Raw genomic sequence first — 17,642 nt, 5'->3', positions numbered from 1 at the left:
CGTGTTGTGTGAGTTTTTAAGGGTTAAGAAAGGGATTCTAAACGACGTTGTTTCAATTAAAGGTAGCATGGCACCCCGGAGAGTTTTTTGGTCTCCCATTATTTCTTTTCTCCCTGCAGTCACACCCTCCTCCACTCCCTTTGCCTGCAACAACTCTTTCTTTCTTCTCACTACGAAACACACTCAAATCCACCGCAAGATCACCCCCTCTCTTTCCAGCACTACTTCAATTTCTCCCTCTCTCTCCATCTGCGGGTCATTCATCAAAGTTTCAGCCGGCAACGCCCGCATTCATCAATTAGAGGTATATTCAACCTTTTCTCCATTAATTTGATATAATTTATGTTAATTTATATTAATTGCTAATTTTAAAGATGTTAGGATTTAGAATTAGAGATTTTTAGAGAAAAAAAGTTTAGATTAGGTTAATTAGATAAAAAAAACATTGACTTGAGTTGTTAATTATGTTATTCTTTTAAGATAATAAATAATTTTAGATTGTTGTGGATTGTGATTTAAGGTTAGAATTAGATTTTAATATTCAATTTTTAGATTAAATTAAGGATTTTTTCAAATTAGATATAAAATATGTAAATTAGCTATGAAATAATAAATCAGTTTGATAATTTTATTATAATGACAAAAATTTATGAATTTTGATTTTCACCGATTATGTTACTGTTATGGTTTTGTTGATAAATTATGTACCTTGATTAACCTACAATATTGATAAATTAGACCCGTGTTTTGTTGTGTTGTTTGACACAATATCTAACAATATTGAAATACTATGCTTATGGGGTAGTATCATTGTCAATACTGACAATGGTATCATGTATAATAGAGAAAGTCACGAGCTCCCAAATGCGATATTAGATGTCTCTTAAGGAGCTATCTAGGATATTATGTGATTGACTTAGCTAAAATATGCTTTAAATAAAAGTTGAAATTACTTTAGGAATGTTGCAAATTAGGGTTAGTTAAGCTCGTTATGTCGGTGTATTCACTTGTAATAACAAAATTATGAATTTAATGCTTGGGTTTGTGTTTATTAATGAGATTAACATGCTAGAGTTCTACTTCAATAATAGACTTAGATGAAAAAACTCTTTTAGTGTGGAGTTGACCCGAGTTTCAAGTAACATTTGGAGGACCACATAGACCTCATAAATAGTTGATCCATCTAGGTTAGGTGGTAATGAAAAGAGACAAATATCAATTTAAAAAATTATTAATATAAAACTTTAATTAGGTATGACATCTGCTTTATATTGCCATAGAAAATCTAAACCAAATAATAAAGAAGATGATTGTCACATTAATAGAGTTAAGGAAGAGGAGGAAAATGAATAATTAAGGGAAGATGGAATGTTGAGTTAGTTGAGTATATAAATTAATACATGACACCTCTTGCTCTTAAATTTGATATTATGAGTGAGCATGATCAATATAGATGCAGCGACTAGATTAATAGTCATAGTGATTTAGGTTTATCATTTGATAAATTGAAGATTGGATAAAATTTCAAGAACAAGTTTGAATGTATTACTATAATTAAGTGCTGGTACATCAATAATTCATCACAATATAAGGGTAATCGTTAAACTAAAATTTATGTTTACTTACAAAGCATTCAGGAATTAAGATGCAATAGATAGCATGAGAGATATCATCAAAGATTTAATTCACGAGAGATCTCAAAATTAAAAAAGTCAGGCATATATCGAAACTCACTTGTTTTGCCATGTCATTGTCAGATCCACTCAAATGTCATTGACAAGGAGAAGTTGATGATTGTGAAAAGAGACTGCAACACGCTAGTTGTAAATAACAATTGTAACAAGTGAAACTGTGTTACATTCTTAAATATTCCTGACCTGTTTTGTTTTGTTTTTAAATCTGTGCTAAGGTTACAAAAATCTCCAACATAAGATCCGAAGAAGAATGAATTTCAAATGAATACTGACCACCTGCCATGTCATCTACATCCCTTTCTCTCTCTCCTACATGGCAAAAAAGCGCAGGAGGGATTGAAATTGAATCCTGAATGAACTTTTCTTCAGGTTTCTTTGATTCGAGGAAGGAGATGAATACCGATTACTAATCAATAAAAATAACATGAACACCCCTTGAAACCCCTATGCTAGAAACCGGGATCCCAAGTCCCTTCCACAAGGAGAACGATCCCATTAGATCACGAGCCTATTGGAGCAGTTCATGGAAGTTTAAACGTATCAAAATCTTTTGGTAGCTCAAAGGCTAAATATCATCTGCATCTGGCCTGCAATACTTCAAATTTTTAGGTGTAAACTCTTACCTCCTTTATTATTCATGTAAACGGTGAAGAAGGTGATGTTTTTTTTATGCCTTTTCCTTCTCTTTTTTTTTTCTATTTTATTTACTTAATTTTATATATTATTTTGATTTGCTATATTTAAATTTAGATACGCCACTCACGAAACCCAAGTCAATCCAATATATTATCTAATTAATTTTTTAAAATCAAATTATATTTTTTATAATCATTCAAGAATCAACTAAATCAATTAAATTACATTAAAATAACTCATAATTTAATTTTAAACAGCATTGCACAAAAAGTCAATTACATCAAGATATTTCAGGGTTAGTCCATTAGACTTGGACTTATTAACAAAGTCTAATAATTCTTAATGGATTGAACATTTTTAGGTTAGCTTAGCACAGCAATGTAAACTAGCACATACTATATTCATATATAAACGGTGAAGGCAGAAGCAACAAATTGTCACCTATGATATACGACTGCAGTGGTCTTTTTGTTATATACTTTTATAGTGTGTGGAATCGAACAAAAATATTGCTCCCCTTTTTTCTGCTACCCATGCCATAAATGAAAGAATGACACAGCTACAATTAAAGCCAAATTCACGCACAGGAGATGGATGATTCAAATGCTGCATATCTACTTAGACCAAGCAACTGCATCAATTTCTGCTTGTGCACTCCTATATAACTCAAGTCTCTTTGCAAGGGCAGTACGGCGCTCCATGACTGCTGGATCCTCGTTCAATAATGATGACAATTGCTTTTGCTGCAAGGATTAATTCCATAGTCAATTCCATTCATCATGGAATCATCTAAAATCGACATTGGCATCAAATTTGACCAGGAATGCATATAGATAACAGTTAAATAATGATTTTCATTCTGACCTCCAGTTTACCCAACTCGGTGAAGAAATGGTCGAGCAGGCTTCGTTTCGCCTCACGCACTTGGCAATAAACAATGGACTTTGGAATAGAGTTGCGTAGACTAGCACAGACCATATTGACATAAGACAAAACAGTAGATCCTGTTCACATGTTGCCAGGAGAAATCCTAAGATCAGTAGTGAATCATGCAGAATTGATACCATAACCCGCATTAAAATATATATATATATAACATGAAAATAGCTAAATAGCTGAGGATGTACATATCATCAATATAAGAAAGTAGTTGAATTCATTAAACTTACCAATTCGCCTAAGATATGAATCATTATATCTATCAAATATGGAATGTGTAGGGTTTCCACCCTTGTCAACATCCTGAGGAAGTTTCCGAAAAAAGTCCACTGTCAGGTAGCTACACTCCATATCGACTAGCTGAAGTGTTGCTTTCTTGCTTGCTTGCTTCATTCTCTCAAGTGACTCAATAGCAGCATCACTGACCTCTACTCTAAGAGCAGGATACTGCTTTAATTCCTGAGAAACATCAAAAGTGGTATCATCCAACAGGCTGAAAAATTAACTGCAGAGGACAAATGAAGTATAATGAAAAAACAGGTCCAATGTAATCAAAATACTCCAGAAAATGGATAAAACACAAGGAAGATGACTGAGTTTGACTCAATCTTCTTCATGCAACATAATATTTAAAATTTTTGAATGGCTGGAATCAAATGCCTACAACAAATGAGACTGATTCTCAAAAAATGCCTTCAGATGACATTATCAGAACACATCCATGATAAATAGTAGATGTTTTAAAATAACGGAAAAGGTCGACTTTTGCTCGACCTCTATTAGGTGGTGCAAGCTGAGAGAAGCAGGAACTTTCATCCATACATTCCAAGGTATTGGTCAATATTTTGTTCATTGCTTGTAAAGCACCATGTCAGGTCCTCAAGTCTTCTCTCCTTTCCTTCCCTTTCTCTCACCTTTTAAAATACTAGTACGTACAACATTCGCACACATGACCAGAATGAGTTCAAAGCTGCATTCTTTTCCATTTTCCTAAAATGTAATGCCTCATTTCACTGACTACATAATGCTTAATACTGATACCAAAAGGTAATTCAACTTCTAGTATGCCACCATGTATTTGGCTGCTTACATAACAAAAGCATTTAAAAGAAAAGGGGAAACTGTCATTGTACTAAACCATGCGCAGAACCATACCAAAGTCAATTCAGGGAATAAAAGCCCCCTTTTCACATTAATATAACAAATTAAGAACCTCTTTAAGCCTTGCTAACAAAGTGCACCAAAAACAAGGGCATAATAGAAGCAATTAGACTTGGAAATGATAGAAACTTACTATAGTCTCACTGATAGCCTTGTGCACCAGCTCCTTTAGAAGGGCATGAACCTGGATTGTAAACAAACATGTATCAGCTAACTGAGAACCATGCAGTGCACCGAGATTCTGAAACTGCACATGGAAGAGAAAAAAAGAAAAAGAAAAGGCAATGACTCCTGCAGAGAGAACTAACTTTCTCCATCTATATTTTTTCCCTCCAAAAATCATGTGGGACCCTCTTCACATCCTCTCTCTGAGAAGAGAGGACCTGCCCTAGGTGGAAGCCACATGCAGCTTCACTCCCTCTCAACTATGTCCCCCCTCCCCCTCCTTACCTTTTGCATCCCAGCCTGGTGAGAAGAGGGAATCCAGGAGGCTGATATAGTAAACATATGGACTAGGCAACCAGTTTATTATGGAGAGAAGTGTTTTCTGAATATTGGAATCCCAATTTCACATGTGAACCAATTCCTAGGGCCAAAAAAAATCCACTTACAGAACTACATTCTGAAACAGATATTTAGATCATTTGAGCTGGCAATATCCATGATTACAATTGAGTATGAAGCCTAGAGGAACTTTAAACTGTTTCTTCCACCAGTCTCATGCGAAATCATGAACTGTTGAATTTTGGGGAAACATATGGCAGCTAAGTTGACCGTGCAACGTCAATTCAACCAAGGCACAGATGAAATGGAATGCAGCAGAAGTAAGAAATGTAACTTCAATCATGCCAAGGGAATGTTCAATAATTTTTGGAATATCATGCATACCGCATCAACAGCTGCCTCAGCAGGACCTCGGATAGAAACTACAGAAGATTCAATGAGACGACGATATCCTTGTTCAGGAGCTATCAAGTGAGGTTGATACCCATCAGCTTCAGTGATCAATTTCCGAATGTTTTCCATTGAAAGTTGCTTGTCAAACTGTAACCTTTTTAGAGCAGCAGGAAGCTGGTTATCGAAAACATTGTAAATTTTATCACCACCAGATCGGCTGCAAACAACAATTTAACCTTTCAAATTAAATTTCTTGAAGAGATAAGTACAGAATATTAAATGTAGCACAAAATCAAGCTGGTCAGAGGCAAGAAAAAAATGAAGGATGATACATACACGCCATCAAGATGCTCTTTGTATATTTGATCAAAAAGGCGGCAAATCTCCATGATTGAGTACATCTTTCCCTACACATCAAGCAACGATAATTAGTAATCCACATACATGCACAGAAGGGAAAGAGGGAGGGAGGGAGGGATATTCACTCTTCTTGAGCTTAAAATACCTATAGGTGGTTAAAATATGTAAAGTTAAATAACACACTCACTCCAGCATCTGCAGCAATAGGCTTTCCAAGACGACGCAATTCAGATTCAAGTTCTGCAATTGTTTTGTTGACAAGGGACTGAATGCCTGGGATTTTGGACTTGATTACAACTTCCAAATGCTGCAGTATTAATCATTAATATTTAGGTTATTCCAATAACACCACAAAGCTTTTTGAAATGTATGATACTTGGACATATCTAAAGTAAAAGAGAAAGGACATAAAGCTTATCACCCACATTTGACAGCATCTTTGCTAGATGCTCTGAACCCATTCTGTGGGCAAGGTGCTTGTATTCTGGGGTGCTGGCAAAATACTCGCGCTCTCTATGCCGAGCAGCAATCATGTCAACATTCTTGTTAATATCTGCTTGTGAGCGATTCACCACACCGACCCATGGAAATTTTAGGCGATAAGATTTTCCTTCCAATATCTAAGAAGGCAAAAAAGTAGCTCATGACTGTGATACTGCTGAAGGCATGTGACATCTCTAATAGAAAAACAAGGATGCAACTAAATTGCCAAAACATGTAAAAGCAACATCAAGCAGGAAATTAGTGGATACCACAGCCACATATAAGAGATTTTGACAATTTTGAACTTTAGAGCTTCTATTATGTAGGACTCATGTAATCCACAGTAACCACAATGCTTACCAAATTTTATAGCCCGTAGTTTAGGATAAGATTGGTTTTTTACTTTTTAGGATTTCTAAAAGTGCCGAGATTATTTTTAAAAGACAGGGCTATTATATATCCTTTTAATATTTAGTCTAGTTTCATAAATTTTCAATGACAGATTAGAGTATTTGTTTAGGGTTTGAAGACAAGCATATCTAGTATCTTCCTTCATTCTCCAAGCACTGCAGCTACAGAACCCAGGTTAACCTCACAGCATACTGGCAGTTGCCATCAGTTGCAGCATTCAAAACCTTATACTTACTTCCCTTAAATGAAACATGAAAATTCAACTTCACATCTGATAGTTAAATGTTGACTTGATGCCCTAGAAAACCTGAATCATCTTAATTTCTTTCCAACTAAACAGTTCCGAAAAAGAACCTCAACTGTAATTCCCCTTATAAATCCCCAAGTATAAAGCGACCATGAATTTCCAAAATTTACCAATCCACGACCCAGCAAAAAGCATACAAAATCAGAGTACCCAAATATATAGAAGTATGTCATCCACTGAGAGAAGTACTTCTCTCTTCATATAAAGCACTTCACAACTAAAACCGAGTAGGAATTATAATTCCCATGAGATAAGGACAAAGAGGTGAAGAGAGGAAAGTGATCATCATATGATTTAAGGCTCTTGAGCATGAGATCTATTGTTAATCGTGTAAAATTACTCGTGTAAAATTGTGCTTACAAACATTTTCTAGCCAGATACTAATGAATTCTCAGCATCTACAGGGCTTAAAAACATACCAAGATGCATATAAGGAGCATCCTTGTGTCTATACAATCAAAACAAGAAACTAATCCAACTTACATCAGCTGCATCAGTGCCCTTATCCATAAGATCGATCTTTGTCAAGACTCCCAAGGTCCTCTCTCCTGAAAAACAGAACAATGTAAGAACCAGAACATCTAAGGAGTTATATGAATGAATGTTTGTGCAATCAATGATACAAACATAGATTTTGATATTTTGATTTTTAAGTAAAAATATTGCACAAGATTACCTGTTGGATCCACTTCACGAGAGATTTTAATAGCATCAGAGGTGGCAAGATCTTGATTGGCGGGTGAAATGGCTAAAATTATACAGTTGGGCTGCATTAAATTTTAGCAAACAAAATAGCTTAACTTTGTGAAGTTTCATCAGATCAAAATATGAAAGAACACTATGGCATAAGAAAAATGGTAGAATATAAAAAAACATGATTATGCAAATTTTCTAAGAATCATTTGCTTGCTAAGCTTCCAAGTGTTTTCATGAAAAACTTGCATTACGAGAGTGAAGACATCCAATTTACAAAGGTATTCCCACAGGATAGAAGAAGTTAAGAGGAATGAAATGTGCATTACCTTCTCGATATAAGAGCGAACCATGTTTTCAATATCTTGCACAATACTGTCTGGTTGACCCTCTGCATTTGAAAATACATATTGGATAAACTGTTTATAATATAACCTGATAATGATGAGGTAGAGAGGGTGGAAAATAGCTGATATTTTTTTTTCTTAGCTTTATGCTAGTTGATTCTCAGAATTTCTTAAAGTAACCAGAATGTTGTGTAAACGAAAGTTGAGTTGATATGAGCAAAAATATTTTGGGTCAAAGGTTTAAAATCCATATTCCGTTCATTTTCTTCAGCTTCCAAGTAACCTGAAGAATAGTGAAGAAGAAAGCATGCAGATAACTGGGAAGCCAAGAGTTGAAGCACAAATGCAACTCACCGACTGCTACTTTAGTAAGCCCAGGAAGATCGATCAATGTCAAGTTCACAACTGCCAAAATCCAAAAGAGTCATGCAAATTCAAAAGTAATGAAAAAGAAGGGGGGGGGGGATTAAATGTACGCACACGTGGTTAAATAAAAATAGGAAAAAAATATCATAAACATGAATTTGTTTCCATAAGTGAGATACAAACCAGAAGCATGAACTAGACTCAAACTAGACTTACCATTAGGAGAGTAAATACTAAGATGAATTGGAACACTAGAAATTTGCTTTGTTCGGCCAGTCTCTCTATCAGTCTCGTCTTGAATCTCCCTCCTCACCGCAGCTACGCGCACAAATCATCATCAACAACCACAATTCAAACAACCACCATCCAACCAACGCAATGACACAACCACAGACACAATATGATCACCAAAGATTTCCTATATTTATACATAAACAACACAAGATAGATAAAAGAAATGCACCGAAATCAGTAAATCTTTTCCTCGGGAGATGAAGGAACTCTGCGTATTCTCTACTTCCTTCATCAATCTTATGAAGCTGCAACACAAGTGGCCGCCGTGTAACGATACCTACAGGCACAAACAATTACATCACTTTCTCATTCCAGTGAAAGAAAAAACCCTAAATAATTCGGCAATGAAAACAAGAGACACAATTATAAGTCAATTACCGGAACCACGAGGCAAAAAATCTTTCCCTACTACACTCTCCAGCACCGATGACTTCCCTGAACTCTATAAAAAGAAAAAAAACTGTAAGGCAAAAAACATCTAGGTCACAAGTTTGCTAAAGTGAGAAAGAGAGAGAGAGATTAGGAGGCGGACCTGGCCACCGACGACGGCGATGGAGGGTAAGGAGTCCCAAAGAGTAGGTAAGGCAGTAGCTTCACCGTGGTCACCAAGAGCAGTACAAGCTCTTTGAATTTTATTAACTAAGGAAATCAAGTTCTCCATGACTGAATCGCAGAGGGTGATCAGGTGAGGTGAGGGTCTGATTCAGATCGATCAGTGTGAGCAGACAAGAGAAGGAGAAGCGCGTTTTTACTTAGTGGCTTTTGGAATGGAAGGACATGAATTGGACTACCGCTAGATTACCGTACAAAACAATTTTGCGAGATTCTCGATGCACCAATATTCACTGCTTTTTTTTACACTCGTTTCAAAGGCGTGTTTGATCTTTGGGGCATCAAGAAAAAAATAATTGGATTTATGAATAGCTTTCCTTGCTAGCTCGGTTCATACTCATTGATTCACTATTGTGAAGTTTAGCTCGGGATGGATATATGGGGTTTTTGAAAGTGTAGTAGTGTTGTTTTTAAAGTATTTTTTATTTGAAAATATATTAAAATGATATATATATTTTTTATTTTTAAAAATTATTTTTAATATAAATACATCAAAATGATTTAAAAATATAAAAAATTAATTTAAAATAAATAAAAAATATTTATTTTTTTTCAAAAATATTTTTATAACACAAAAATAAACGGGTTTAAAGTGTTTAATATTACGTTAATAGTTGTATTTTAAAGTGTTTTTTACTTATAAATATATTAAAATATTTTAAAAAAATTCATTTAAACCTTAGTATACATTAAAAAAATTAATTTAATACAAACTAATAATAAAAAATAACAAGTTGAACCGGAATGTGAAATACTTTTTTTTTTGAATTTGAGAAAACCTTATTATCTGAAAAACATATTTTATAGATTCAGGTAAATAAATAAAATCCCGATTATCTCAGGCTCTTATAAAAATTACACGTTTTGATTTAAATTTAAAATCAACTATACAATCTCAAACCTTTTATCTTCATACTACGTTGCATAGGACTGGAACGTAAAATACACCCAAAGTAAAATCGTTTTCAAGCCACGCATAGGAGACTCGATTCTTCCTTTTTGTTTAGACTTGGGCAAGTACTTTCAATATTGTATGAGTATTGATCTGACAATAAATTAAAGGTCAACATACTGTTACTCGTAAACTCGTTAGAAAATAACGACTTCCATTTGATATATCTAAGAGCTCTTCTCGTAAATCTAGGGTCAGCAGCACATCTGTTGTTTTCATGAACAAAAGTTCCAGACTTGGTGGTTTTCTGTGATTTACCATTCTGAAGCAAATTTAATGTTATCGATGGTATGGCTACAAATTGTTGCCTCCACAAACACGAAAATGAAACAGAGAACAAGGGACACTAGATTAGAAAAGGGTTCTTCGTTAGAGAGTGAATATCGATATGTTATCTTACAAAAATTGTCCCTATTCCACAATAGGGACAACAAATTGAACCTTTTAAACAGAAGCAAACCAGCATGGCACGGCAGCTTATTCTAGGATAATATCAGTCTGTGATAGATACGGGTATGAACTTTAGTTAGTGCTGTCAGAAGATCCATAGCCATAAGGGTTCTTGCCGGCCCAGTTCCATTGATCCCTACACATCTCATCAATGCCATATTTTGCCCTGCAAGATTACACATGTTGTGAGGAAAATATAGGAAATTTGACAAGATCTACTATAGATAACAATGCCAAAGCAGCTTTTATAATCCAGATATATGGCTCATTCTTAATTTTTCAGAATTTCATCCCCTCAATTACTTTTTGCCACATGGTATGCATCTTCACACTTACTTCCAATTCAATTCACGTTCTGCCTTCTCTGTTGCTGCATACACAATTTCAGCATCACCAGGTCGCCGAGCGGCCATTACAAGGGGAATTTTCTGGCACAAGAAGAAAGAACTATCAGGAGAAATAAGTACAGGCAATTTGTTTTGAAGAACATGGCTCGAGATATTTCCAGTTTCATCCATCGAGAGTGAAATTCAATATCTACTGAAGATTAATTTGACACAAGGAGGGGCAAATTGAAAGGGATATCGTCTTAGGCTCCTGTCTGATTCATGTTTTCCTGTTTTCCTTCTACTATCATCGATGAAGTCTAACCTGGAAGCATCATACTCTTCCCTGCTATTTACAAAGCTCTAAACATGGACACCCCCGCAAACTAGATGTGAGTGGTTATGTCATGGGCACAAGACCAAACACCATATTACTTCTTACTTTACAAGAAGCATATTATTCAATAAATTTCTCAATGCAACGACACAAGCAACAACTCCATGGCAGGATCACAGTTTCTCAATAGTGAAAAGCAATACAGGAACTTTAAGAAGATATGCAAGCAACACCAAAAAATTTCAGTACCTTTCTAGATGCCTTTTCAAATGCCGCAACCATCTCCAGAACGGATGTACCTTTTCCTGTTCCCAAGTTGTACACTTCACAACCTGTTGTGAGATGCACCAATCAGGTCCAATTTCATCAGATTTTAATGAGATGAACTCCAAGCAATGAAAACAATCAGTTTGAATGCACAACAATTCAAGAGGTACCAAATTGTGAGCTTGCAAGTTAATGCATATGAGAAAAAAATTGGGTTGCCATAAAGGAAATCGCATAAGTTCATACCTATATTAGCATCAGAGAGCTTACGCAATGCAGCAATGTGCCCATCCGCTAAATCAACAACATGAATGTAATCACGTACCTGGAAAGACATAAAAGCCATTAAGAGGACTGAACATAAGGAAAGAGTTAGCAGCAGAAGCACACCTAAGCCTAGTACCAAAAAGAGGATCAAGTTCATAACCACCCTTTGATAGTCTTGAACCAAAGAAGACAGGTTCCACAAACCAATAACTCTGGGTCCATCATGCAAAGTGGAAAACACAGTTTACAAAACCCACATGATTGTGAGGAAGCCAGAGAGAAAAACAGCTACATTACCATGTTCCTAGTTACACAAAACATTCAGATGAACACAGCCCAGTATGCAGATTTACTAATGAAAAGACTGTCCTATTTTCAAATATTTTTTTAATGCTCCTTAACCTGATTATTGCACAGAGTTTGAAGGTTTCTTGACAATCAACCGTGCCTGACAAGTTGAAATATTTAGAATTTTGAATGTGTAAATTAATCACAGAAATTGTGTTTGTGCTTCAAACACCAAAACTGTCGCACATATATGTGAAAAATGTAATAAAGGCAGAATGCTGACAATGAAAACATACCCCAGTGCCATCTTTAGTTGAATAATCAGTTCCATAAACGGTTAGATGAGGCCGCCTGCCAACAGCAACTTGCTGCACATAGGGCATGAGATTGTTTGGAATTCCAAGTGGATCCTCACCAATATGACCACTTGGATGTGCACCAACTGGATTGAAGTATCTAAGCAAAATGATCTTCCATTCAGAGTCTGAACGGTAGATATCACAGCAGATCCCTTCAATGAAGAGCTGAAAGATGAAGCTTGTCAGATGACAGCTACGTTCAAAGATAAAGAATCCATGCTGAATTTTTGTTAAACACCATAAGGCAGCAAACTCAGCAAGAGCCGAAGAGATCAAAAGATATACAATTCCCTCTCCAAATATGTATTCTGGATGCATTTAATGAACATTATAAGCGAACCTTGGTTCTTCCGTATGGGCTGGCAGCAGACAAAGGAAACTCTTCTGTACATGGAACCTCCTTTGGACAACCATAAACAGTAGCCGAAGATGAAAACACCAACTGAAAAAATAGAAAAAAAAATCAAAGATTATTCAAGCATGCCTTGACCTTTATATAACATGTCACATATAACAACAAATCAACCTAAAGAAAATTACCTGCTTGCATCCATGGGAAGTCATAACTTCTAGCAGGGTAATTGTTCCAATGAGATTGTTGTTAAAGTAAAGCAATGGTTTCTGCACACTCTCACCAACCGCTTTCAGCCCAGCAAAGTGAATGACAGCATCAAATCTGCAGCATAAACAGGCAACCAAATTTGAGAGAACGAAAACTAGAAATGCAACTACGATAACAGTGTTAAACATTATAATCTAACAGCACACATTAATCAAAATATCAAATGACACTTATTTCCACTATCCATGACCACAATAAAATAATACACAGCTGCAAAATCTCATATAAACAATTAAATAAAAAGGCTAATCATACTTTGTCCTGGCAAAAATTTTTTCCAGTGCTGGCTTATCCCGGAGATCAACCTGCAAATTTAATATACAAATTCAAATATCACACCATCCGTCGACAATCATATATATATATATATATACAGTGCCCAGTTGTAAGTATAAGTGGGCCCACGCAGCCACAGTCTACATTTCCGTTATGTCCCACAAAAATTATTATCAAATCTATACAAAACCTAATTGACTCAAAATCACCAAAGATAATCATAATTAAACGCGTAATTAGCTAATTAATACTCAATCTAAACCACCAATTCTTTAGCAACAACAATAAAAAAAAAAAAAAAGGAAAAAAGAGCAGTGGGTGACAGAAGGAACGAACCTGGTGAAAGACGAGGTTTTTACCGAAATCACCGGCGAGTTCTTTAACTCTTTTAAGAGCAATATCAGAGGAGTTGTCGAGATTATCAACAACCACGATGCCGTAACCGCCAAGTAAAAGCTGCAGCACCGTATGGCTCCCTATGTAACCGGCACCGCCGGTAACCAGAATACTCTTCGCCATGAAAACAGTAATATCCCGAAAAAGAAGAAAAAACGAGAGAGGGAGAGGATTTGTATGCTTATATATAAAGGGAGGAAGTTAGCAAGAGAGAATGAAGTGCAGTATTTATGGAGGGTTACGTTATCGTGTTTATAAAAATAATTTTGAAGGAGAAAGAAGAGGAGGTGATCAGCTTCTGCTTGATTCCAGTTACATCCACTGACTTTTGAGGAAGCTGACAACATCAAAGAAATGAGTATATTCATTTTGTGTTCTCAACAGAATCTTTAGGGTTGCAGACCATTTATGTCACTTAAACAAATTTAACTTCATTGAATTACAAGTAGCAGCTTTACAACAGTGACAGTCTAAAAAAAGCATGGAGGCATAGGAATCAGAGAATCAATATTCTGTTTAAGATGCAAATCGAGCTTGGACATAAAGGACATGCAAAAAACAAGGAAAAAGAAAAGCAGAGTGTAGTAGCTAAATGCTGGAACTTTAATGACATGAATAGATTAGGAGCTAGAAGAAAGTCTTAAGCCCATGTCTGGTATCTCAATGGCAGAGAATTGTTAACAGGAAAAAACCCAAGAAAACAGGAGAATGAGGCTCACCTGGTTCAATCTCGGGAGAACTAGTTTATTTAGAGTAGCTCCAACACCCAGAGAAGAAATAGCAGCAACTAAAAGGAACTGGGGCAAGCTGGGATCAATAATACCAGATGCAGCGTCTCCAGTAGCCAAGACAGCAAGAAGTGGAACAAGGACAGAAGGGTTAAGCAAGGATAACTTTCCATCTTTTACAGGGGCTCTTAACAGAAGTGACTCCCGATCATTTTCATGGTTCATCAGGCACAAAGGTTCTCCAGGGTAGACATTGGGCGCCTTTGGACTAAATTTAAAAGGGCCAACATTTCTATAAATATTTGATGGAGCTGCTGAAGAAATGGTCACCCTTTCACCTTCTTGTGCTGGAAGGTCAACTGTTTCAGTAGCAAATCTCTGTGTCCGTGCCATACCAGAAGGGGTCTGTACCTGAAAAGTAGAGATGCATTGAAATTACTAGAAGATGTTTAAAGGGAATGAACACAGCAAAAGATTGGAAACTTAAGGTACCATTTGAAGGTCTAATCAGGAGGTATTCTTAGTTAATATGAATTTAGTCCAGTGAATGGACAGTGAGAAAAGAAGCATAAAGATCAAAATCCAGGTCTCCATAATCTACTAGGACAACGGACAAGGATATACCACTATGTACATGGGATGGCAAAACTTGCCACATGGGATTGCATAAAGGTTGCTATTGAAGATGAGTTTTTGAGCATACAAAAAGCAAAATTTGGCATTAATGGTGTATGGAACCTAAGTATCCTATCTAGCATGAGGACATTAGATCAACTTGCGAAAATAACTTCCTGGTACTGGCAAAAAAATATTCGACCATTTTGAACTATCATTACAATCTCATCCTGCAACTGCAGAGCTTTTTAGACCTAAGAAACATAAGCAGTGATGGCCATAAAAGTTACAAATACCACAACAGCCTGTATGTTTCATAAAACTCATAAAAGCACAAGAACCAGTTGACATTCAAATTCAAGAAAAACATACCACAATGGAGTGAACAGCTGCAGGAATACTTTGCTTCATTATTTGCAAAAATCTCAGCCCCCTTTCCCAAGCTGGAAGATCCATGCTGCGTTCGGCAGGAGTAGTTCCTTAGAAAAAGTGAATATCCCAAGATCAACACCATACTACTTTTATTGTAAAAAGGAATCTATCGGTTCAAACTGTACCTTATCAAATAAGAAACACTGGACTACATATTTTAAACTTTACAAACACAACGAACAGCAGGTAGCTTGATTGCAACAATACAGATGGAACTAAACCAACCTGATTGCTTCTGAGTCAATACTAGTGATATCCCCAGAAACAAGCTCATACTGGTATCGGCACTTGGCACAAGATGCAATCTACAGCAAAAGCATTATATACTATCACCACAACATTTCAAACAACAACATTGCAAGCAATAAACTTATACTTTTTATGATCAGAAGCATCAGACCCTTCCCAAAATGGTAGCTTTTTTTCAGTTTGAGTCGACATTAATCATATCCCAATACATATAATAAAGCTCACTATGAAAACCCCTTCCTTGTATTGAAATACCTGAATGCCATGCTGAGGTTGTGCAACAGCAACAGCTATCATACAAGTTGGACATCTCACTACCTTCCCGAACGGAACCTACCAAAACCACAAACATCCAAAGTTAATTTACTTAATTTTTTGTTTGTTTGTTTTTATTAATTCCTATATATATATATATATATATATATATATATATATATATATCAGCATTTACCTCTTCGCTAGGCGAAACTCCAATGCGGCAAATATAATCAATCATCTTAAGAGCGTCAGAAACCTTCAAAGCCGCAGCAAGACCTTGAACTAATGACGTGTAAACACTGACATCCGGCCGTGACCATTTCCATCTCTCAATCTCAGTATCACCTGAAAATCAAATCAAATAATAAAATAAAAAATTGAATGCTACTTATTGACAACAAACAAACTACCTTGGTCGAAGCTGGAACGCATAGCGTAAAAAACAGAGAGAGCCAAATCGGCATTGCTGCGATCAATGGCGGCCGTTATAATACAACAACAATCGGTTACACTAACTAAACCGTTGCTTCTGTTAGTAATTTCGGCGATAATTTGTAATGCTTCATTGGCGTCTTTAGCAGCGGAGACTCTAGAAAGTGACTCTTCGTTTAGTGATAAAACAGAGTTGGTGTTGTCTACGATGCCGTTATCGGATTGGCTTAGGGAAAAAGGGAGTGGTTTTAAAGACGGTGTTCTTGAAGTGGAAAGGAATGGAGTGATTTTATTGAAAGAAAATACGAGGGAGATGAGAGTGGCTTTAGTAATGTAGTTTGGTTTTGGAAAGAGTTTGGAGACTGGAGGAGGAGGAGAGTGTGAGAACAAGAGAGAGAGGCAGGAGGAGGAGCCTAAGTTTACTGTCATTTTTCTTTTTTCCTTCTAAGAAAAGGAAATTTGATGAAAGAAAGGAGGGAGTGAGGGAGGGAGGTTTTTGTTTTCTGGCGTAGTTTGTTTGTGGTTACTGTTTGGATGAAGAGATCAGAAACCAGAGGTGTGCGAGGAAGGACAGCCACTGCGACAGACAAGGGGGGGCTTTGTTCACTGTCACGTGGCTGATTACTTAAATTCGATTAAAAAGAATAATAATTTTGGTATATAGACAAAATATACCGGTTGGAGCTGCGGGGAATCGAACCCCGTGCCTCTCGCATGCGAAGCGAGCGCTCTACCATATGAGCTACAGCCCCGACTTGTTGTTGTTGGTCAATACAGTTATTATTTATATTAATAACTTGATCTTATAGATGGCTTTCCTTGTTTCCTTCCCCAATTTCGCCGTTAGTTGACAGTTCCCCGGCCATTTTGCTTAAAAGTTCCTCTTGTGCACTCTTAACATCTACCGTTCAGAGAATCTAACCTATAATTACGCCAAGTGACACTTAATTCATTAGAAGATTGGAGTATAGATGCAATCTCATTCATTCGTACACCGCGTCCAATATCTATATTAAAATAGCGTTTAATTTAATATTATAATAGTGATGTTTTTGGATATTTTTATTCTATATTTCAAATTTATCTTTGAAATCACAATCACCCCATTAAAATAATTTAAAAACATAAAAAAAATATTTTTAAACAATTAGTTTTTTTAGAATTTTTACCAAAGCCTAACACTACCTA

General features: G+C 36.1%; 3 protein-coding genes, 1 long non-coding RNA gene and 1 other non-coding gene across 8 annotated transcripts; 1 reads left to right on the top strand and 4 right to left on the bottom strand.

Annotated features, from left to right (window-relative positions):
- The first annotated feature begins 116 nt into the window (after window positions 1–116).
- On the top strand, window positions 117–2,364 carry LOC133701560 (uncharacterized). Of its 2 annotated transcripts, none has more exons than XR_009843590.1 (2): window positions 117–304; window positions 1,910–2,364. It is a non-coding gene; the product is annotated as an uncharacterized LOC133701560 (long non-coding RNA). The 2 variants fall into 2 exon arrangements; XR_009843591.1 differs by having other exon boundaries at window positions 1,758–2,364.
- A 347-nt stretch (window positions 2,365–2,711) lies between these two features.
- Window positions 2,712–9,555, bottom strand: LOC133701558 (dynamin-related protein 5A-like). The gene is made up of 16 exons (XM_062125508.1): window positions 9,121–9,555; window positions 8,967–9,030; window positions 8,758–8,865; window positions 8,511–8,612; window positions 8,283–8,333; window positions 7,911–7,972; window positions 7,565–7,655; window positions 7,372–7,436; window positions 6,113–6,307; window positions 5,875–5,994; window positions 5,664–5,734; window positions 5,319–5,544; window positions 4,564–4,614; window positions 3,500–3,728; window positions 3,195–3,334; window positions 2,712–3,073 (listed from the first exon to the last, which is right to left on the bottom strand). The coding sequence occupies exons 1-16, from the start codon at window positions 9,247–9,249 to the stop codon at window positions 2,945–2,947; spliced, it is 1,833 nt and encodes a 610-aa protein (XP_061981492.1). The 5' UTR covers window positions 9,250–9,555; the 3' UTR covers window positions 2,712–2,944.
- A 948-nt stretch (window positions 9,556–10,503) lies between these two features.
- On the bottom strand, window positions 10,504–13,863 carry LOC133702164 (UDP-glucose 4-epimerase 2-like). 2 transcript variants are annotated; one of them, XM_062126412.1, is made up of 9 exons: window positions 13,681–13,863; window positions 13,324–13,373; window positions 12,987–13,122; window positions 12,787–12,888; window positions 12,384–12,665; window positions 11,779–11,857; window positions 11,515–11,597; window positions 10,939–11,030; window positions 10,504–10,768 (listed from the first exon to the last, which is right to left on the bottom strand). In XM_062126412.1, exons 1-9 carry the CDS (start codon window positions 13,861–13,863, stop codon window positions 10,675–10,677), a joined length of 1,101 nt encoding a protein of 366 aa, XP_061982396.1. In that variant the 3' UTR covers window positions 10,504–10,674. The 2 variants fall into 2 exon arrangements, with proteins under 2 accessions (XP_061982396.1, XP_061982397.1); XM_062126413.1 differs by having other exon boundaries at window positions 12,384–12,611.
- Window positions 13,864–13,941: 78 nt separating this feature from the next.
- Window positions 13,942–17,038, bottom strand: LOC133702162 (uncharacterized). 2 transcript variants are annotated; one of them, XM_062126408.1, is made up of 7 exons: window positions 16,430–17,038; window positions 16,216–16,367; window positions 16,020–16,097; window positions 15,741–15,820; window positions 15,456–15,540; window positions 14,460–14,879; window positions 13,942–14,077 (listed from the first exon to the last, which is right to left on the bottom strand). In XM_062126408.1, the coding sequence occupies exons 1-7, from the start codon at window positions 16,881–16,883 to the stop codon at window positions 13,979–13,981; spliced, it is 1,368 nt and encodes a 455-aa protein (XP_061982392.1). In that variant the 5' UTR covers window positions 16,884–17,038; the 3' UTR covers window positions 13,942–13,978. The 2 variants fall into 2 exon arrangements, with proteins under 2 accessions (XP_061982392.1, XP_061982393.1); XM_062126409.1 differs by having other exon boundaries at window positions 16,433–17,037.
- Window positions 17,039–17,133: 95 nt separating this feature from the next.
- Window positions 17,134–17,206, bottom strand: TRNAA-CGC (transfer RNA alanine (anticodon CGC)). The gene has a single exon. It is a non-coding gene; the product is annotated as a tRNA-Ala (tRNA).
- Between the last annotated feature and the right edge of the window lie 436 nt (window positions 17,207–17,642).

The sequence above is a fragment of the Populus nigra genome, chromosome 8 (genome assembly GCF_951802175.1).
Source record: "Populus nigra chromosome 8, ddPopNigr1.1, whole genome shotgun sequence".
Classification (NCBI taxonomy): Eukaryota; Viridiplantae; Streptophyta; class Magnoliopsida; order Malpighiales; family Salicaceae; genus Populus; species Populus nigra.
This window is presented reverse-complemented; position numbering and strand designations above follow the sequence as displayed.